The 17,717-nt window shown below is 38.9% G+C and overlaps 1 protein-coding gene across 1 annotated transcript in view; it reads left to right on the top strand.

Moving 5' to 3' along the window:
• Positions 1-9,145: 9,145 nt before the first annotated feature.
• kcnn3 (potassium intermediate/small conductance calcium-activated channel, subfamily N, member 3) overlaps positions 9,146-17,717 on the top strand; it is a 59,134-nt gene continuing 50,562 nt past the window's right edge. The window contains exons 1-2 of the mRNA XM_082149574.1: positions 9,146-9,596; positions 10,225-11,295. Coding sequence (XP_082005700.1) covers positions 10,270-11,295 — 1,026 coding nt within the window. The 5' untranslated portion in view covers positions 9,146-9,596; positions 10,225-10,269. The remainder of the gene's footprint in view (positions 9,597-10,224; positions 11,296-17,717) is intronic.

Here is a 17,717-nt window from a genome sequence, read left to right as displayed (position 1 = left end):
TATCTGTGGCTTACATAATGAGATTATAATGTGCTGCTATATGCACTGCATGCCAAATATATGGAGTTTCTTTCATAAATGAATCCATTTTATACTGAACCACTAACCTTCCCTCAAAGGACATCATTTGGGTGTCACAGAAACATAGGCTACTGAAAGATTTGATGGTTAGGCTACACATCACAACATAACATTAGTCAGTGCATTAGGTAGTCTATATATTATGCAATATTTAAAGCATTAGTCTTTGTTAATTGTAATGTATAAATATACCCTACTATCATGTTCACATTAATGTTAATTATAAACTTGTTACACTTGGATAGTTCACTCAAAATGCCTTGCCACTGTTAGTGGCATGCTCTAAAGCTACTTTGTGTGTGTGTGTGTGTGTGTGTGTGTGTGTGTGTGTGTGTGTGTGTGTGTGTGTGTGTGTGTGTGTGTGTGTGTGTGTGTGTGTGTGTGTGTGTGTGTCAACTATCCTTTTTACGGGAATAAATGGTATACAAGTAGCCTATTGTTAATTGCTGATACTTAATGATTTAACTGTTGTTAATTAATTAAATCTTATAATTAAGTTTTACTCATTTTGTGACACTGTAAAAAGAAGGTGAGTAAAGAGGTTGATGAACATTTAATAGAGGTTGAAAAGGTTGAAAGCAAAAGGCAGTGGCTGAAAAAGAGGAGCACTGAAATGGAGAGAGCGGGGAATGAGAAGGTGAGAGAGGGTAGGGATGATGGACTGGTATTTAGGTAGTAATCTGTTTATAGTAGGCGAACCCTGACCACATCACCTTTAGTTGAGGGAATTTTCCAGAGGCTGCAGGTGGTATGTGTGTAATGAGAAAGCTTTAGGTTTCCAGCACTCACATAGATGGCTGGGAGAGAACAGAGTAAAAGTCCTCACATGCCAAACAACAGCCGGCAGTGTTCAAATTGTGGCAAGGGTTATGACTGAGTCCCTTATTATAGAATTAAAATGTGATTTTCATTGCTGTTATTACTTTTGGTGAGTGGTTGAAAATCCTGATAGATATTTTCTGCCTAACAAGATTTGTTGACTATGTTAACTCATTTATTCCAGTGGCAGCACATCTCAGACTGTACATTCAATCACAACGTCTGTAATATTTAATTAGAATGAAGAATAAAAGTCGGCTCATGTTTAGTCAAAGATGTATTTCTAGGTCTACAATTCTTTAGAAGTCGTCTGCTTCAGAGATAAAATGTGCTATTTATTATTTTGATGTGCTGAATTCAAATATGATCATTAAACAACTGATTGACTACTGCTTCCAAAATATTTGAGTTTTTACATTTTAGATCTATGTAGATTTTGTAGATAGTATTTGAAAACTACAGGTAGCCTATGTGTATTGGAGCAGGGTTGGACTTAAAATCTGCAGGGCTGTGGTCCAGTTTTTCACCCCTTGGATGTTTTCTAGAGCTGATATTAGGGAATTTGTTCAGCAGAGTGATGTAAGTTTCATTATGATGCATCATCCAGGATTTTAGGAATAACATGATGCAATGTATAGCATGTATGACATAATACCAGCTTCAGATTGCATTATTCATTGTTTTGCCTAAAAAGCAAGTACTGTCCAAAACCAGTCATAGATTAATTCATAGATCCAGTCAAAGATGTATTTGAGTAATTTCTGAATTAAAATGAGATCCCTTCTCTTTATAAATCACTTTTCCTCTGCCATTCCCAAGTCAAGGGTCGTATATACTGACCCAATAGCATTTCTTGAAAACTAGAGCCAATCAACAATTTTAAGCATCATTTTTGTTCTCAGTGATCCAGAAGTAAAGTTTGACTACATTTATTTCAGAAGTATTTTGTCTGTAGACCAATCACTAATTAGATATGAATTGTTAAAAATAAAATGAAATTGTATTCAGAATTCAGATTAATGCTCAGTGGATAGCAGCAGTTATTAGGCAGATTGTTACATCACCAGCATTTCAAAACAAAACATAAAACTCAAAACAAAATAAATCTTGTGGCAGTCATACATCAAAGATAAATTGTATCTTCACACTTCTGAATTAAAGACAAGTGCTGCGTCAGAATATGCCTACTTCCATAGCCTACTATATAATAGGCACAAAAAAAAGTATGTGAGCTGAGTATGTCCGAATTCACAGTATTCCAGAGGTGGAAAGAGTACTGAAAATTTGTACTCAAGTACAAGTACCGTTACATTGCTGAAATAATACTCAATTACAAGTAAAAGTACTGGTGTCAAAAAAGTAATTAAGTAAAAGTACAAATTACTCTTCTCAAAAACTACTCAGAGTACTAGTTACTAATTACTTTTTAGCTGGCGATAGTTAATGCATTACCAATAAAAATATTCAACAAAATCATAGATTTATGTAGAAAAAAGCTACTTTTAACACGTTTTTACCTTATTGTCAAAGGACATTAATTAGTGGATACTGGAATTTCTAACTTCAATATGACACCTTGAAATATGTCAATATTCAGTAGGCCTAGCCTATAATTTTTAATACCATCGGGAAAACTACTACATACTAAATATTTTAATATCTAAATTTTTGTCCATCCATTTTGTCAAGGCAATCATTATTTTCAAGCATTGAAAAGCACAACACTCATTGTAACAGTAATCTATTTGAATGGAAAAGTTTAATTCAAGTCTTCTAAAGAGACACGTCCACTTTATAAGGTGAGATTTTAATTTAGGCTTTTGTTTACATATTTAAACATTGATCAATAACCATTACAATAATCTAATATTTACTCACTCAGTGTATTTGTCTTTACAATAGGGTAACGTGAACTGTTGCAATAGCTCACACACAGCACAAGGAAGCTTGATTTCAATTCAAACTGAATTTAATTTGCAAAAAGACTAGATTTTTCATAACTTTTGACAGCGTTTAATTCAAGAGCATGGAGAGATTGGAGCTGGACGTCATTTGAGTCTGCAGTGAGAACCACTTGGAGAGATTCGCGATTGCACATGATATGACACACAGTCCGAGAGCGCACACTCAATATCCGAGTCCAGTTCGTTCGTATATTTGAGAGCTCGCGTCCAGTTTTCTGCGATTACATGAATGTGCCCTCGCGTTATAATATTGTTCGTGACATTTGCCATTAAAATATGCCATAGAAACTTGCAGGTATTAATAAAATTATGCGTAATAGGCCTAACGTTACCTGCAATCCCGCGCTGAGAGGAGGCAGGTGTGTCAAACTCGCTGTCGTTGAGATGAGAGAATGAGAACGCGCAGCTGGTAAAATATAGATATTTTGACAATACTACTATGTAGTTTGTTGTTCCAAACTTTCAGTCCAGCCATTAATCACTCTGAGCTCCTCGCCTCCTTCATGATCAGCTCTTCAAAACCTGCTGCGACTGCGGCGGCTTTCATTCAGTCCAAATATCAGGGGTTTTATTGGTCCGTTTACGATCGAATATTTTTATTGGCTACCGAAATGCCATTCAAAGATTTGAATATCAATTCAAATTGTACTCAGTAACGAAATGTGATTTTACAAGTAGCGAAGTAGATTACTTATCTTAGTATGTACTTGAGTACAAGTAAAATTACAGATTTAAAAATATACTCAAAAAAGTACAAGTACCCAAAAAAACTACTTAATTACAGTAACGTGAGTAGTTGTAATTCGTTACTTCCACCTCTGCAGTATTCATAAAACAATAGGCGAAAAGTACTCAAATGACCTACTACTTCTAGATTCTGAAGTGCGCATTCAATGGGCACTTTACTATCCCATGAGACCACGGGAGAGGATTTGTGAATAGAGTTGAAGCGACGCAACTGACGCCATATGACATGACAATGACAACATGACAGATGTAGGCTACATCCGAATTTCAAGAATACATTTTTTAAGAGGTGTGAATGCAAAACAAAAATTTCAATACACACACAAAAAACAAAACAAACGCACAAACAAAACAAAACTCAGGACTTGAAAAAAAAACAAAAAAAAATAATATTGCAGCAGTCAAACATCAAAGAGGAATTGTATTTTCAGTCTTATAAGAGGGTTTTCTCACAGACAAAACGTTTGACAAAAAAAGCTAAACAAAACCTAGAACTTGAAAAAAAAGTAAAAATTTGCTGTCGTCATACGTCAAAGACAAATTGCATCTTATAAGTTAAAGACAAGGATCCACTGTGTTAGCTCTGTAAATCCCTGCATTGTTTAGAACTTTCTGATTGAAAAAAAGTTGGATCTTTTTTTAAAACTGGGACAAATGATCTAAGTCAAGTTCAAGTTGTGTCAATATTTGGACAAAAGAATCTAGCTTTTGCTCTTATTGGGGCAACAAAAGCGATACTGGAAGAGATGCCAATGATCATCAATCATTCAGTGAGTGCATCACAAATTGAAAGCATCTTTATATTGCCAGACTTTGATCGAATTCTCCAGCATCACAGAGCCACGGATTCTACTCTTTTGTTACTCTTTCCATTCAAAATTTTCTTCCAAAACACTTAAGACATGTCTAATCAGCCAAGTTGGAACAGGGGAACATTGAGCGAACCCTGCTAGAACATTATGGCCAGACAGGATGGTGTAGAGTGCTGATGTAGCACTGAGCCTGCGCGTGTGGGCAGTAAGGAAGTCCATTAGCGAACATGAAGAATACTTCTCTCTGAGTGTGTTTGTTTCAAGAGCGAGGACGTCACCGCAATTGTGTTGCATTTGTCTGTGTGGATCATTTAGAATCTGCGCCTGCTGTTTTTGAAGCCTGCAATTATTTATTAATTTTTTGGGCCATGTGTATTTTTAGACCAAATGTGCGTGCATGTTTTCTCCATGTCTTTCCATTAAAGGATATAGTTATTTGTTTGGAAAAGGGATATGCGGTGTGTGTGTGTTCATATCGTAGGCTATGGGATCTAAAGCAAAGCGTTTGACGTAACACCAGACTGTTACTGTGGCACCCCTCTCTCTTTCTGTTTACTTGTCTCGGTTTGTCCATCTGTCTCTCCTTCTCTTTCTCCCTCTGCCCCCCATCACTCACACCCTCTACTGCCTGTCATTTCTTCTCCTTATCTTCTTCCATTCTCTTAGTATTCCTTGTTTCTCTCTTTGCTCCGTCCTGCTCCCACTCTCACCCCTTTTATCTCGCTCTCATTGCGCTCTCAGCCTCTGTCAGCCCCGCGAACCCTTTTTGTTCATTACCATCAAACTGTGTGGAAGCATGTGACTGCAGCCGCGAGAAGAGTCGAATGGCTGGAAGGAGGAAAGATTATGGGCCGTGACTCAATTTGATGGATCGTTTCATGAGTTTAGCATGTCCACTGAATCATAGGGGTCACCAACGCCTCCCACTGACTTCGAGAACACGGTGTGTTTTGAACGGACCGGCGGATGAGGCATAGCTCAAGTGTAGTAATGTTGAGTTCACATTAGCAGTAAATAAGGTGGGTTTGTTTTCGCCCCGCTGCCCACCGAGTGATGCTGTTCTGCTATTGATTAGCATCCATGGGTGTGTGTGTGTGTGTGTGTGAGTGAGTGTGTTTCGATCCAGGTGGAGATGATGGGAATTTTACGGCCTGTTTAGATGCGTGGACGCGGCCTTCCCCTCCGCGCACTCGTGGATCAAACACGGTGGGCCTACACATCTATTAGCGAGAAGTGCAAGGGAAGTGCAAGAGAAAACAAGATCAAGGTGAGATGGAGACCTCCTCCTCTTGTGTCGATGCAGACTGTATGGCATTTAGACAGAAGGATTTCATCCAACAGGGGGAAAAAGAGAAGACAACTGTCTGTGTACTCTGCTGTTGGCATGGTAACCACTCTGCCTGTGCTCATTCTGTTGTTTGGTCATGTGTATATATTATATATATATATATATATATATACATACACATACATATATATATTTATATATATATATATATATATATATATATATATATATATATATATATATATATATATACATATATATATATATATACACATACATATATATATTTATATATAAATTCATCAGACCAGTGTTTTTCCAGCATTTATCATTCTCTCCCGAACTTTCACGCTGTAATACACCACTTCATAGGTGTCCTTTAGGAACGAGCTGACCTTCTTCACAAAAGCAACAAAAGCACAGATTTGGTGTCACTCTCCCCATCTCTGCGTATCCATAACCTTCCCTGTTGGAGAGACTGAAATCGGCATGACGAATTTCTCCCTTTCTTTTTCTTTCTCATGTCCTCTGAGCTGTGCTCTTGGCTGTCATGTCCGTCATCTTCTCCGGTTAGAAATGGACAGCTGTGTCCCATTTTGTCCCTGTCCTCGCACGGTCACCTTTGACCTTTCCAGTGGGCCGCTTGCTTTCAGCTGTAACTCTCCTTTCTCTGGAGTTCCCTTTCAAATGTGGCTGGTTTGTTTTTTTCACTTATTTCTTAAAGGGGCGGTCACACTGCACTTTTCATTCCATCAACTTCCATTCATACGCATGCGAATGCGTCAGATCGCAAATGCAAAATGCAAAAAAAAGTTTAGCATTTTGATGCGTTCCAAAGTTCCAAGCTGCAAAGTCGCATCACGTGACGACATGTGACCAGTAGAAGATTGATACGTCACGGGCGCGACCTCTTGGCTGTATTAAAAGAACAATATTTTTGCAGTAAAGTCGAGTAGATTGTATTGTTTTTTTTACATTTTGAATGTATGACTATTTGTTATTATGTTGAATTCATGTTTATAAAAAAGACATCATCAAGTGACATCATATCACCATTGCAGTGTCTGAAGAAATTTCGCATGCTCAAAATCTGTGACTGCGGCTTAAGTCTTTGATCTGCCCACTTTCCACTCTGTGTCATTAATATCTCCTGGATTGTCATTGTTTTAATATCTCCTGGATTGTCATTGTTTTAATATCTCCTGGATTGGCCGCTGGGGAATTAAAGGGTTAGTTCACCCAAAAATGAAAATTCTGTCATTAATTACTTGTTGTTCCAACCCCGTAAGACTTTCATTCATCTTCGTGAATCGTAACACAAAGATATTTTTTATTAAATCTGAGAACTGTCTCACTTCTATGTAATTGAAACTTTCCGGCCCAGAAAGTTAGTAAAGACAATGTTTAAAATAGTGAGCCTAAGTTCTGACGTACAAGCCAGAAGCGCTGCGCTGTTACACTACATTAACTCACTCAGAGGTAAAAGTCACAAAAAGTATTCTCGTCGCTTGATAAACTTATGGTTGAGCCACTGTAGTCACTTGGACTATTTTAAACATTGTCTTTACTAACTTTCTGGGCCGGCAAGTTTCAATTACATAGAAGCCTATGGAGGAGTGAGACAGCTCTCAGATTTAATAAAACATTTATTAATTTGTGCAACGAAGATGAAAAGATGAAAACCTTACGGGGTTGGAACAACATGAGGGTGAGTGATTACTGACAGAATTTTCATTTTTGGGTGAACTAACCCTTTAAGCCTGTGTCATGCCCCTTAGATTATGTGATACCGGACACATGGATGGGAATAGCGTGACCTTACATCATCACCATGACTACCGCGAGGGATGAGGAGGACAGTGCTTGCTGCCGATGATGTCACTGGGTCGACATATGGTTTGTGCTGTAATAGTCACTAAATCTGGGGAAATCGCCTTTCCAGGTGACATGAGTATTTCATTTATTCGTGCCTGTCAAGTAAAATATTCTCTGTCCACGTTGATGGAGCGCCATCCTGCTATATCTGGTTTAGGGAGCCTGAAATGTTGGATTTTACGTGGTAATTACCGGAGCCAGAACATAATGACATGATGGAGAGGACACTGTTGCCGTGAGATAGCAAAGTGATGAGCCACTTTCACCTAGAAACTCATTTAAAGTGCTTTTTTTTTTTTCTAGATCTACATGCATTAGCAAGGGTCAGCATCCTGTGCGGTGGTGGATCATATGCGCTGAATAGGCAGCTGTGGTTTGGGATCATTATAAAAAAGCGGATGTCAACATTGGCAATGTGGTCACTTAAAGGTTTGCCTGAAAGTATATCTTAAAGGGATAGTTCTCCCAAAAATTAAAGTTCATAAAGGAAGATATTTTGAAGAATGTTGGTAACAAAACAGTTTTGGTAACTCCAGAGTGTGGAGACAAAAAAAAATCACTGTGGCATTTCTCAAAATATCTTCTTTTGTTTTCCACAGAATGAGGAAAATCATACGAGTTTGGAATTACATGAGGGTTAATAAATGATTAAACAAATTTTTAACGAATACAAAGTTGTCAGTTTAGGAGATGTTTGTTAGACCGGCATCGGCTGCCGTGTATTTCCACGGTGTTGTTACAGGTGTTGTTACTGGAGACAAAGGCGCAGTTAGGTCAACTTTTGTGGGAAATAGGCTAGGTGCTGTGCCCTTTGCCACCTGTTGGTGGGTCTTCGACCTGTTGTGGCAGCTGTGTGTTTCTAACCCCATGCTGATGAGTTGACAAGATATGTCATGATTAGGTGACCTTAAGCAAGAGTGCAGATTACACTGCAAAGATGGCAATCCACTGAGATTGAAATCTTCAATTTAATTGCTGCCTTAAATTTTTTTAACTGAAAAATTCATGGCACTTTTTTTGACAACTTGAATTTAATCAATGATGAAGATACCAATGAATCTCTCCCTTTCTCTCAAAATTAAAACATAAAATTAAAATGATAGCTCCAACAGATATTGCTACTGTAATTTGGTTGTGACTTGGTATTATATTAGCTAGAAGTGTCATAATTGTATTTATTTATTTGTTTAGGTCACGCTTATTTAATAATTAATTATTCTTTATCAATATCTAATTATTTAATAATATATTATAATCATTATTAATGTTATTTTTGTTATTATAATGATTAACAACAATTATTATAATAATAATATATTTTTTTTGGCTTTTATTTATTTCGATTGGTTTTATGAAAAAATGTAGTGCTATGAAAGCAGAAAGAGGAGTGGAGGAGGCAGGTGGTTTTTCTAAATTAAATGTTCTTCTAGTTTTTCCAGAGCTTATTTGCTTGGTTCAGTGATGTGTGTCCAATGAGAGGAGAAGAGAGGAGGGACTGGGGCGGAGAGACGGAGCCCAAAAGAGAAGTTGAGAGGGAGAGAGAGAGTATGAGAGACGTGCTGTCAGAGTGAGAGCTGGAGGACATGCATCCATTTCTACACAATATCAGACTCTCGCTACTTTTACCTTTACTCATATCCAGACGCTACTTTGAAGCGCTTTTCTTCACAGGAGGCTGATAACGCTAATTAACGCAACGGGTGGATATATTTCCTGAAATATTAAACAGCGCTCTAAATCCTTTCCCGCTATTTATTTTCCGCTTTTATTTCTATCATTGTTCAGGTGTTCAACGCAACAGCTTTCGTCCGTTGGAGTCTCGTTTAAATAAATACCGTTTTATACTTCTGTCATTAAAAACCTTCAACCTGGAATCACAGCTTGACAACGAGCCGAAGAAGAAATGATGGCATGATTGTGACAACATGAAAAAGAAAAAGTGTGGAGGAATATTGTTGCACTGCTTTTGAAATCACCATATGAAGGTGGAGATAGACTGACAGGAGAGAGGTAAGTGACAGAGAGAAATATGTCTGATGGAATCAAAATCTTAGTTGTAAATATTCATACATGATTATAAATGTACTAAATTATCTATATTATGCTCTCTATCGTGTATTTATTTTAGATGCAATACAAATGCCCAAATAGTGCAGAGAGAGCAGTGATGGTAATATGATGAGTCTTGCATTTGTCACTGGTCAGTCCAGAGACCACAATTTGACTATTGCATAAGTTTCTTAAAAATAGAGAGAATCTTGCATGCATTTATGTGACAGATATTGCTGGAAGGAGCTAGAGGAGAGGAGGGGGTGTCAGAGAGAGAGAAAGGGAGGAAGAGAGAAGGCAATGGAGAGAGAGAAAGCTCAGAGCGATTAGTAGATATGGATGGGTTCATAGGTTCATCAGTTTTCTCTTTTTTCACTCACAACGATCTTCCACGCTTCCTCCTCCATCACATTGCAACATCTCGGTGTCACCCAACACTTTCGATCCATCCTTCATTTATTAAAATGAGGGGAGTCCCCCATTTAATCCAGCCTTCTTTTGATCCTGCTAATTTTATTCAGTTATAAATAACGTAATGATCCGTTCTTCACTCTCACTCTTCCTTTCTCTCCCTCCAACTAAACTCCAGAGTTGAGGAGCAGAGCACAAACAAACCTGCTGGAGCCTGGTTGCCATGGATCCCCCTCCCTCTCTGAGTCTGGTCCTTCTCAGTGGGAGCGAAGACGAAGAGCAACGTCTCCCCCTCCCTCTCGGTGGTATCTCCCATGCTTCCCTTTCTGGCAACTACCCTGGGACCAACCACTCAAATCATACGGGAGGCAACAGCAGCCTGGAGCGACTCAATGGCACCCCTTCACCCACCACGCCGAACCTTCCCCCGGCGTCGCTGCCCAAATTACCCCTGTCCATGACGCCCCAGCTGTCCACGCCAATCCCCAACGCACTTCACCCCACTAGCACGCCGCTCTCCTCCTGCTTAGGTAGCCAACACAGCCTGAGTGGGGAGACGTCGCCTGTCTACAATGCTCTGTTCTACTCCTCACATTCACCTTCTACTGAGCGAGAACGGGAGCGGGAGAGGGAGCGAGAGAGGGGATGTAAGCACAGGCAGGCCAGTCCCCTGGTGCACAGGCGGGACAGTAACCCCTTTACAGAGATCGCCATGAGTTCGTGCAAGTACAGCGGTGGCGTGATGAAGCCGCTCAGCCGCCTCAGCGCCTCCCGTCGGAACCTCATCGAGTCCGACAGTGGAAGCGACACCAAAGAGGGCGGGGCAAGCGCGGGTCAGGTGACCGCGGCCTCCTCTCAGCACAGTCAACCCCAATCCCAGAACCCCCCAGAGATCATCATCTCCTCAAAAGAGGATCCGCCTTACGGACACGCTTACGAACTAGAGGCCTCGGCCAATCAAATGTCCATCTACCACCAGAACCACGCCCTCTCTGAGAGCAGGGGCATGCTGGGTAGTGCGGCGGGGGGCGGGACTAATGGAAGGAGGGGCGGTGCCGTGGGAGGGCCAGGGAGGACTGCTTCCAAAGCCTCTAAACGTAAGAATCAGAACATTGGCTACAAACTAGGCCACAGAAGGGCACTGTTCGAAAAGAGGAAGAGACTTAGTGACTATGCGCTCATATTCGGCATGTTTGGCATTGTTGTCATGGTGATTGAGACCGAGCTGTCCTGGGGTGTCTACAATAAGGTGAGGACTTTGTGTACCGGGGACTTGGGTGAATGGTCGGGCACGAGGACACTTCCTGCTGGTCCTGCTCTGTCTGTGTGAATAAGAATGAAAGTGCATGTGCTTCCCATATAATGTTCCCAAAATATCGGTGGTAAAACTTGGATGCAGCCATACATATAGTATTGCGGACTATTAAATCAAGTTACATAATGAGATTAAACCAACAAGAACAGATGTTTGACCACACAAAAATCACTCAAAGGGATAGTTCACACAAAAACGAAATTCTGTCATTTATTCACACTCGTTCTTGTCCATCCATTGAAAGTCCAAGCAACCAAAACTTGCAAGCATCAAAAAGTACAAAATATGATCAGAAAAGTAATTCCCATGAATCCAGCAGTTTAATCCAAGTCTTCTGATGAGACGTGATCGTTTTATTTTATACAAAGATTTAATTTAGACTTTTATTCATATATAAACATTGATCAATGCACATGCATTGAGCACATCAAATATGGTAAAAAAAAACCGTCAGCCCCACAGTGCTTGCTTGACAAGTGAGAACAAACCTCATTTCAGTAGGTATCCATGCGATTGGGAATTTCACGTGATGGCGAAACATTTAACAATGCAGATTTCGCATCGGCTTCCTCGGGACCAACAGAAAGCTGCTTTTGGTTTGACTTCTGTGTAAATGGTGCTTCATACATTTCTACACTTTTGTCAATGGACCTTTTCTTCCTCACAAAATTTAACAGAAATGTGACCGCACCGTGCCGCACTGACTTTCAAAGCCAATGATCAGTTGCATTTTTGTTTTATAAAAAATAGCAGCTTAGACCTTTTTTTATAGTAACTGCTTATGTGTTCCACTGGAAAAAGTCACAGGTTTCGAGCAACGTGACTGTGGATTACATGATGACAGAATTTTGTTTAAAGAAAGTGATCTGTGAAAAGTGTGACTCATTTGGAGTGACCATATTTAGATGTGCAATGTTAATGCGTGATTGTTTTGCCACAAACACCAACAATAATCCTGCGACATAATCATCAGAGATATAAATAAATGTTTTTCGGAAGTTGCATTCAAAGCCCTCACACTCTGAATGGGCATGAACATGAAGTGTGTGATCGAAGAAACCCATCACTGGAGCTTCTGTTATTCAGAGGGTGCAAGGCCATATCATGATTCACAAGCTAAGCTGAAAATCAACTCTCAAAACAAACATCCATGGAGAATTGGTTTGGCATTTGTCACCTTTTTGGAACTCTGCTCTCAGTAATGATGCACCTGTGTATCTGGCGTGAGCATGAATGTTTTAAATAGTTGTCTATCTTAGTGAACATCCACATTGCAGTAGACATTCAAGGTTCATAATGTTGAAAGGATCAGATGTCTGTAGGCTCAGAAAGAATTTTGGACAGCTGAGATTTCTTAAATGGAGTAGAGATCAGTAATATTTGTGTGATTAAGAAATGCTTAGAAACTTTATTGAAAGGAATGTTCTGGATCCTAAACAAGTTCCTAGAAGAACATTTTGAATCATTCCTCACAAAAATACTATGGCCAGTGCTGGGTATGTTACTAGTAATAACAAATTGTAGTCGGTTACTGATTCAGAATTACATGACAAAAATTGTAGTATCGTAATCCATGCACATTTAAGGTAATATAATCTGACTACTTTTTGATGAGACTTGCCTTTAGATTACTTTTGACCTAAATAATTTTATCACATTGATTTGAATAGGATAATCATGTACCGTATTGATATAAAAATACAAAAAGAAAGAAAATATATTCCATTCTTTATCAACAACACGAAGTGCATTAAATATGAGTTTAAAGCTGCATTCCGTAACTTTTTTGGGTTAAAAATTATCCAAAATAAATTCTTGAGCAAGTACATAACCAGCCAGTGTTCAAAACTATCTGCTTGCCTTAGCTCGATTCAAAACGGTAAGCTTGTAATAATGTTTTTAATTCCAGTGGTACTGGTGGATTTCCACGGGAAATTCGAGCATGTCTTTGCGTCATTACGTCACATCTGTAAACATAAAGAAGGTGTCTCGGCTAGTAGGCTATATTGCGTGTGAGGATGTTGGAGGTGGAGATTTATAGCCTTTTCTCGCAGCACTTGATATAATTAAACTTATCCAATTTGATGGCGGATCCAGAAAGGTTCAAACGGCAATCACCAGTGACAACTGGAGATTCACCGGTTGTAAAATGCAAAAGACTTTGTTCATACTTCGGAGTGGCTACAGAAAAAAATAGACTGCAACCGGGCCCATGCGAAAACAAGGATAATATCGGAAGGGCATTAAATGTAGTCACGCAATGCTGATGTTGTTAATATTAACAATTTGAGAACAAAGTATAATTTGCACGGTTTGACGTGATATAAGCAATCGTTAGATTTAATCAGCGCAATTTACTGCAATGTTTGTTTTCCCCTTAGTTGGTCAGAACAAAAGTGGATGTTACTTACTTGTTCAGATGAAATTTTCTGGTGAAAATTCTTATGTTGGTCAATGGTCATACTTCCAAAAAGTAGAATCTGTGATTCCGACTGACAGTATCCACACCGGCACGGTGACTGTATTTATTATGTCTATGTGACTGACAGCCGCACATTCTCCTCAAAACATTGGATTCATCCGCACTGTGCCGTGCCGAGGCACAACCCACGTAAAGTTGATAATCCGCCAATAACTGCAATTGCAGATTTCGAACAGAGATGGCGACAAAGAGGAAAAACGACGGACTTCAGCTTTAATGAAAAGCTATTAATTAAATCATAAATTTTTGTAATTAAAATAAATTGAAATAAAACACTAAAAAACATAACAAAAAAAATATTATTACAAATATTTTAATAATAGCCTACAAATATTTTATTTGTTTACCTGCCAATTAACCAACATCAGAGAACGGTGAATTTTATTATTTATCATTAACATTATTATTGACTTAATTTTATTATTGATCTAACTTAAAATCTCAGGGGGTAGGCCTACTTCAGTTAAATATATTAGGTCAAAGAGGTTTGGGGAATGCCTGCATTGCATGACAATATGAAATAACCTAAACTTGTACTTGTTCAAACTTGTACAAAACCTTCGAAAGACAGTAATACATTCTTAAATGACTCACTGAATGATAATTCAAATAGTAATTAATGTGTTCATCAGGAGTTGTTTAGATATGCAATGTTGAGAAAACTCTTGTAAAAAGTGAAATGAGTGATCAAATGCTGTGTGGCTCACAGTTTTCAGTGATTTCAAGTACATGACTAGTGGCTGGTCTGACCTGGAAGACCTTCTGAACTTTTCTGAAAATTTAAATGATAAAGTAGTAGTAGGGAGAGTCAATGAATTATAAATAATTTACTGGCATAATTTACTGCCAACCAACATTCGAGCTACACATTTCTACTTTTAAACCCTCCACAGTGTCTAGACTTACATGAAGTGTTTCACTGTGAAGACTGTAAAGAACTGAGAGATGAGTCAAAATTGTGGAAATTGAAAGCATGTTGATGAGAGAACTCAATAAACCCAATACTGAAACAGTTTAATACAGAAAGTGGTGTGGGTTGACTGTATGTGTTTAGCTTCCCTAAAACAGATTTATACATTTTGAAGGAATATTCTGTCTCTTTATTTATGCATTACAAACCTCCATTTTGCTCTGCATAAGTTTCGAACCCATGGGAGACGAGAACACGCATCCACGCAGTTTGTGCTTGAGCTAAACATCAAGTGTTGCTTGATGATCAAAGTAGATGTAACTGCCATTACAGCCTAGTGTTACTCAAGAGAAGAATTACAGACTAGTAACATTTTATATAAAGCCAAAGTCTCAAAATCAGTGAGGCTGAAGTTAGGTAAGTGACTGATTCTTGTGCCGTTACGTTAAGGATTGAATGTAACTGACACATCGTGTCAAGGCCTAATATTTTCCACTGTAAAAAAGCCACAGCCTCAGATTTAAGCCTGAATGTGTGTGCGGGTGAGTAAGAAATGGACACACAGAGCCGAGCTCATTGTCAACTTATTTAACTTTGGTGTCAGTTGCCTGATTTTTGTTGATGACAGGAAGCTAATATGCTAATATTAACTAATAAAAGCATTATGGAACCTTTTAAGTGACCCATTTGGCACCTTATATAAACAGTATAGGTACTCAACTCTCAATTGATTCAGTTTGCAGTTAGAATGTTGGAACAGCTGGATATTCTCAAAAGCTTAAAAACACATACATGATTTAGGGCGCTATATGTAGGCATACTCATCTCTCAATTTAGTCCAATAGAGTTTGATGTTAGCATGTTGCTAAGCTAAAAGCTGGGTACTCTAATAAGTTTAAAAACCCATAGCACACATAAATATTAGGTAAACTCGTACGATTTGGGACACTTTACGTAGCATTACTCAACTCTATTGACTCCAATAGAGCTTGACGTTAGCATGTTGCTAAGCTAACAACTGGATACTCCAATGAGCTTAAAAACACAGCACACATAAATATTGGGTAAAATTGTACATTTTAATGACACTGTAATGTTTTTATTGATAATTTCCATTACTATAATTGATAGTTCTATTGCATTTTCCGCCATATTGGATTTATTTTTTGCTGAGCTTGCTGCAGTGCATTCTGGGATTGCATTTACCTTGAAGGCTACATGCAATGTTCCTTTGAAATTTGTCTAAAACGATGTGTCTTAGAAGGCAGAATAATCGAGTCTTTGTGTTGCTTAAAATGCTCAGTAGGTTTTGGAACAGCTCTGTTGTCTGAAGTGTGTGTCTGTGCGCGAGTGGGTTTGTGCGAGCGTTATGAGGTGTTCTCTTGCATCTGGCACTGTTCTGAATGGATCTGTCTCAGCATGTATTCTGGAAATCCCTTGTACGTGTAGTTGTGGTCCTTGTTCTGCACAGGTGCTTGTGATATGGCAGATATATAGGAAATTTGTTCTGTCTCGGTATCTCTTTTGCTGCCTGTCTTCCCTGTGGCTTTCTCTTTTGTCTATCGCTCTTTTCCACTTATGCTTTGTTTCTCTTTTTCTCTCTGTCACATACATTTTTTCTTTTCTCATTCTTTCACTCTCTCTTGTACTCATTTTCCCATTCCTCTCTCTGGCGATTCCTTTCCGCTTCTCTCCTGGTAATTATTCTGGGTCTGGATATTTTTCACTTTCTTTCTTGTACTCACTATCCTTAGTGCTCTTTCTCTCTTTGTCTCTCTCTCTCTGTTATTGTAGTGGGCGGTGAACGGGGGAGTGTTATTGGAGAGGGAGAGAAAAGCGAGTGAGTGTTAGAAGAGATGAAATGAAAGGCTGTAATAAAATCTCTTTATTTGAGATGGAAAACGGGTGAGTGAGTCAAGTTTGCACATGAATAATGGCCATGCTGATTGTATACCATTATAGCCATTATAAAACAGCACAATAAAAGCCTGTTAGTGCTGCATCGCCCCTCAGAGCAATTAAAGGGCTTTTCTCTCAGTGCATTACTGTTGAAGGTCCAGAGACATGCGAGATACTGATGCTCTTCCACTTCCTCCAAACTGCTTCAATTTGATTCGACTCATCTAATGGGGAATTACCTCTCCTCAAACCCCCTGTATAGTGAATGGTAACTCCCATTTGAAACAAGATTATTTGAATGGAAAATTGAGTGATGGCAGAGGGAATAAATAAGGAAAGCGACTGCTTAGATGCTGCCGAACACTTACATCTCTGAGTGACCGGCTATATTGATTATTGATAATCACCTTTGCACACCATTGATGGCTTTACTGCACCGCTTGAACTGTGTGTGTGTGTGTGTGTGTGTGTGTGTGACAGCTGCTTTTGAAAGGATGGAAACCAGCAGGAAATTCCTGATGAGGCATCATTATGTCCAAAACATTTTCCTAACCTCTTAACGCTCTCGTATCTTTTGAAATGGCAGTTGTGTGTGCACATTGAATCAAAGAAGCTGAAGAAGGCTGTCTATGCTTGAGCATATAAAAATGAAGATTTCACTAGTTTGGGATGTGAAGTGTATGCTGATCTGGATGGGAGTATATGAGTATATTCTGGATGTCGATTTAATGCATTGATTTAGTGCATTACTCATATGCAATTAAAAAGAAAGAAATTAATCACAACTCCTAAACCATACATTGATTCCCTAAATAAGGAATTTAAAGTCAGCATAGAACGGAATTTGCGACTAGTCTCTTTTTCCTTTTTGTCTCGCAAATCTGAGTAAAACAGCTTCGAACAAGAAACAATTTAGGGCGGGACTTGATTTTGTCCATCAGAAATTGATTGGATGGTTGTGGTTTGCTATTTCTGTGATCTCATGTAAGTGACAGGTTGCCCCGCCCTCACGCCAAAAACATCATCAGAGAAGAGAAGAAATGTCGTTGCAAGAGGGAGAAGTTG

Source organism: Leuciscus leuciscus, assembly GCF_965113295.1.
Source record: "Leuciscus leuciscus genome assembly, chromosome: 20".
Taxonomy (NCBI): domain Eukaryota; kingdom Metazoa; phylum Chordata; class Actinopteri; order Cypriniformes; family Leuciscidae; genus Leuciscus; species Leuciscus leuciscus.
This window is presented reverse-complemented; position numbering and strand designations above follow the sequence as displayed.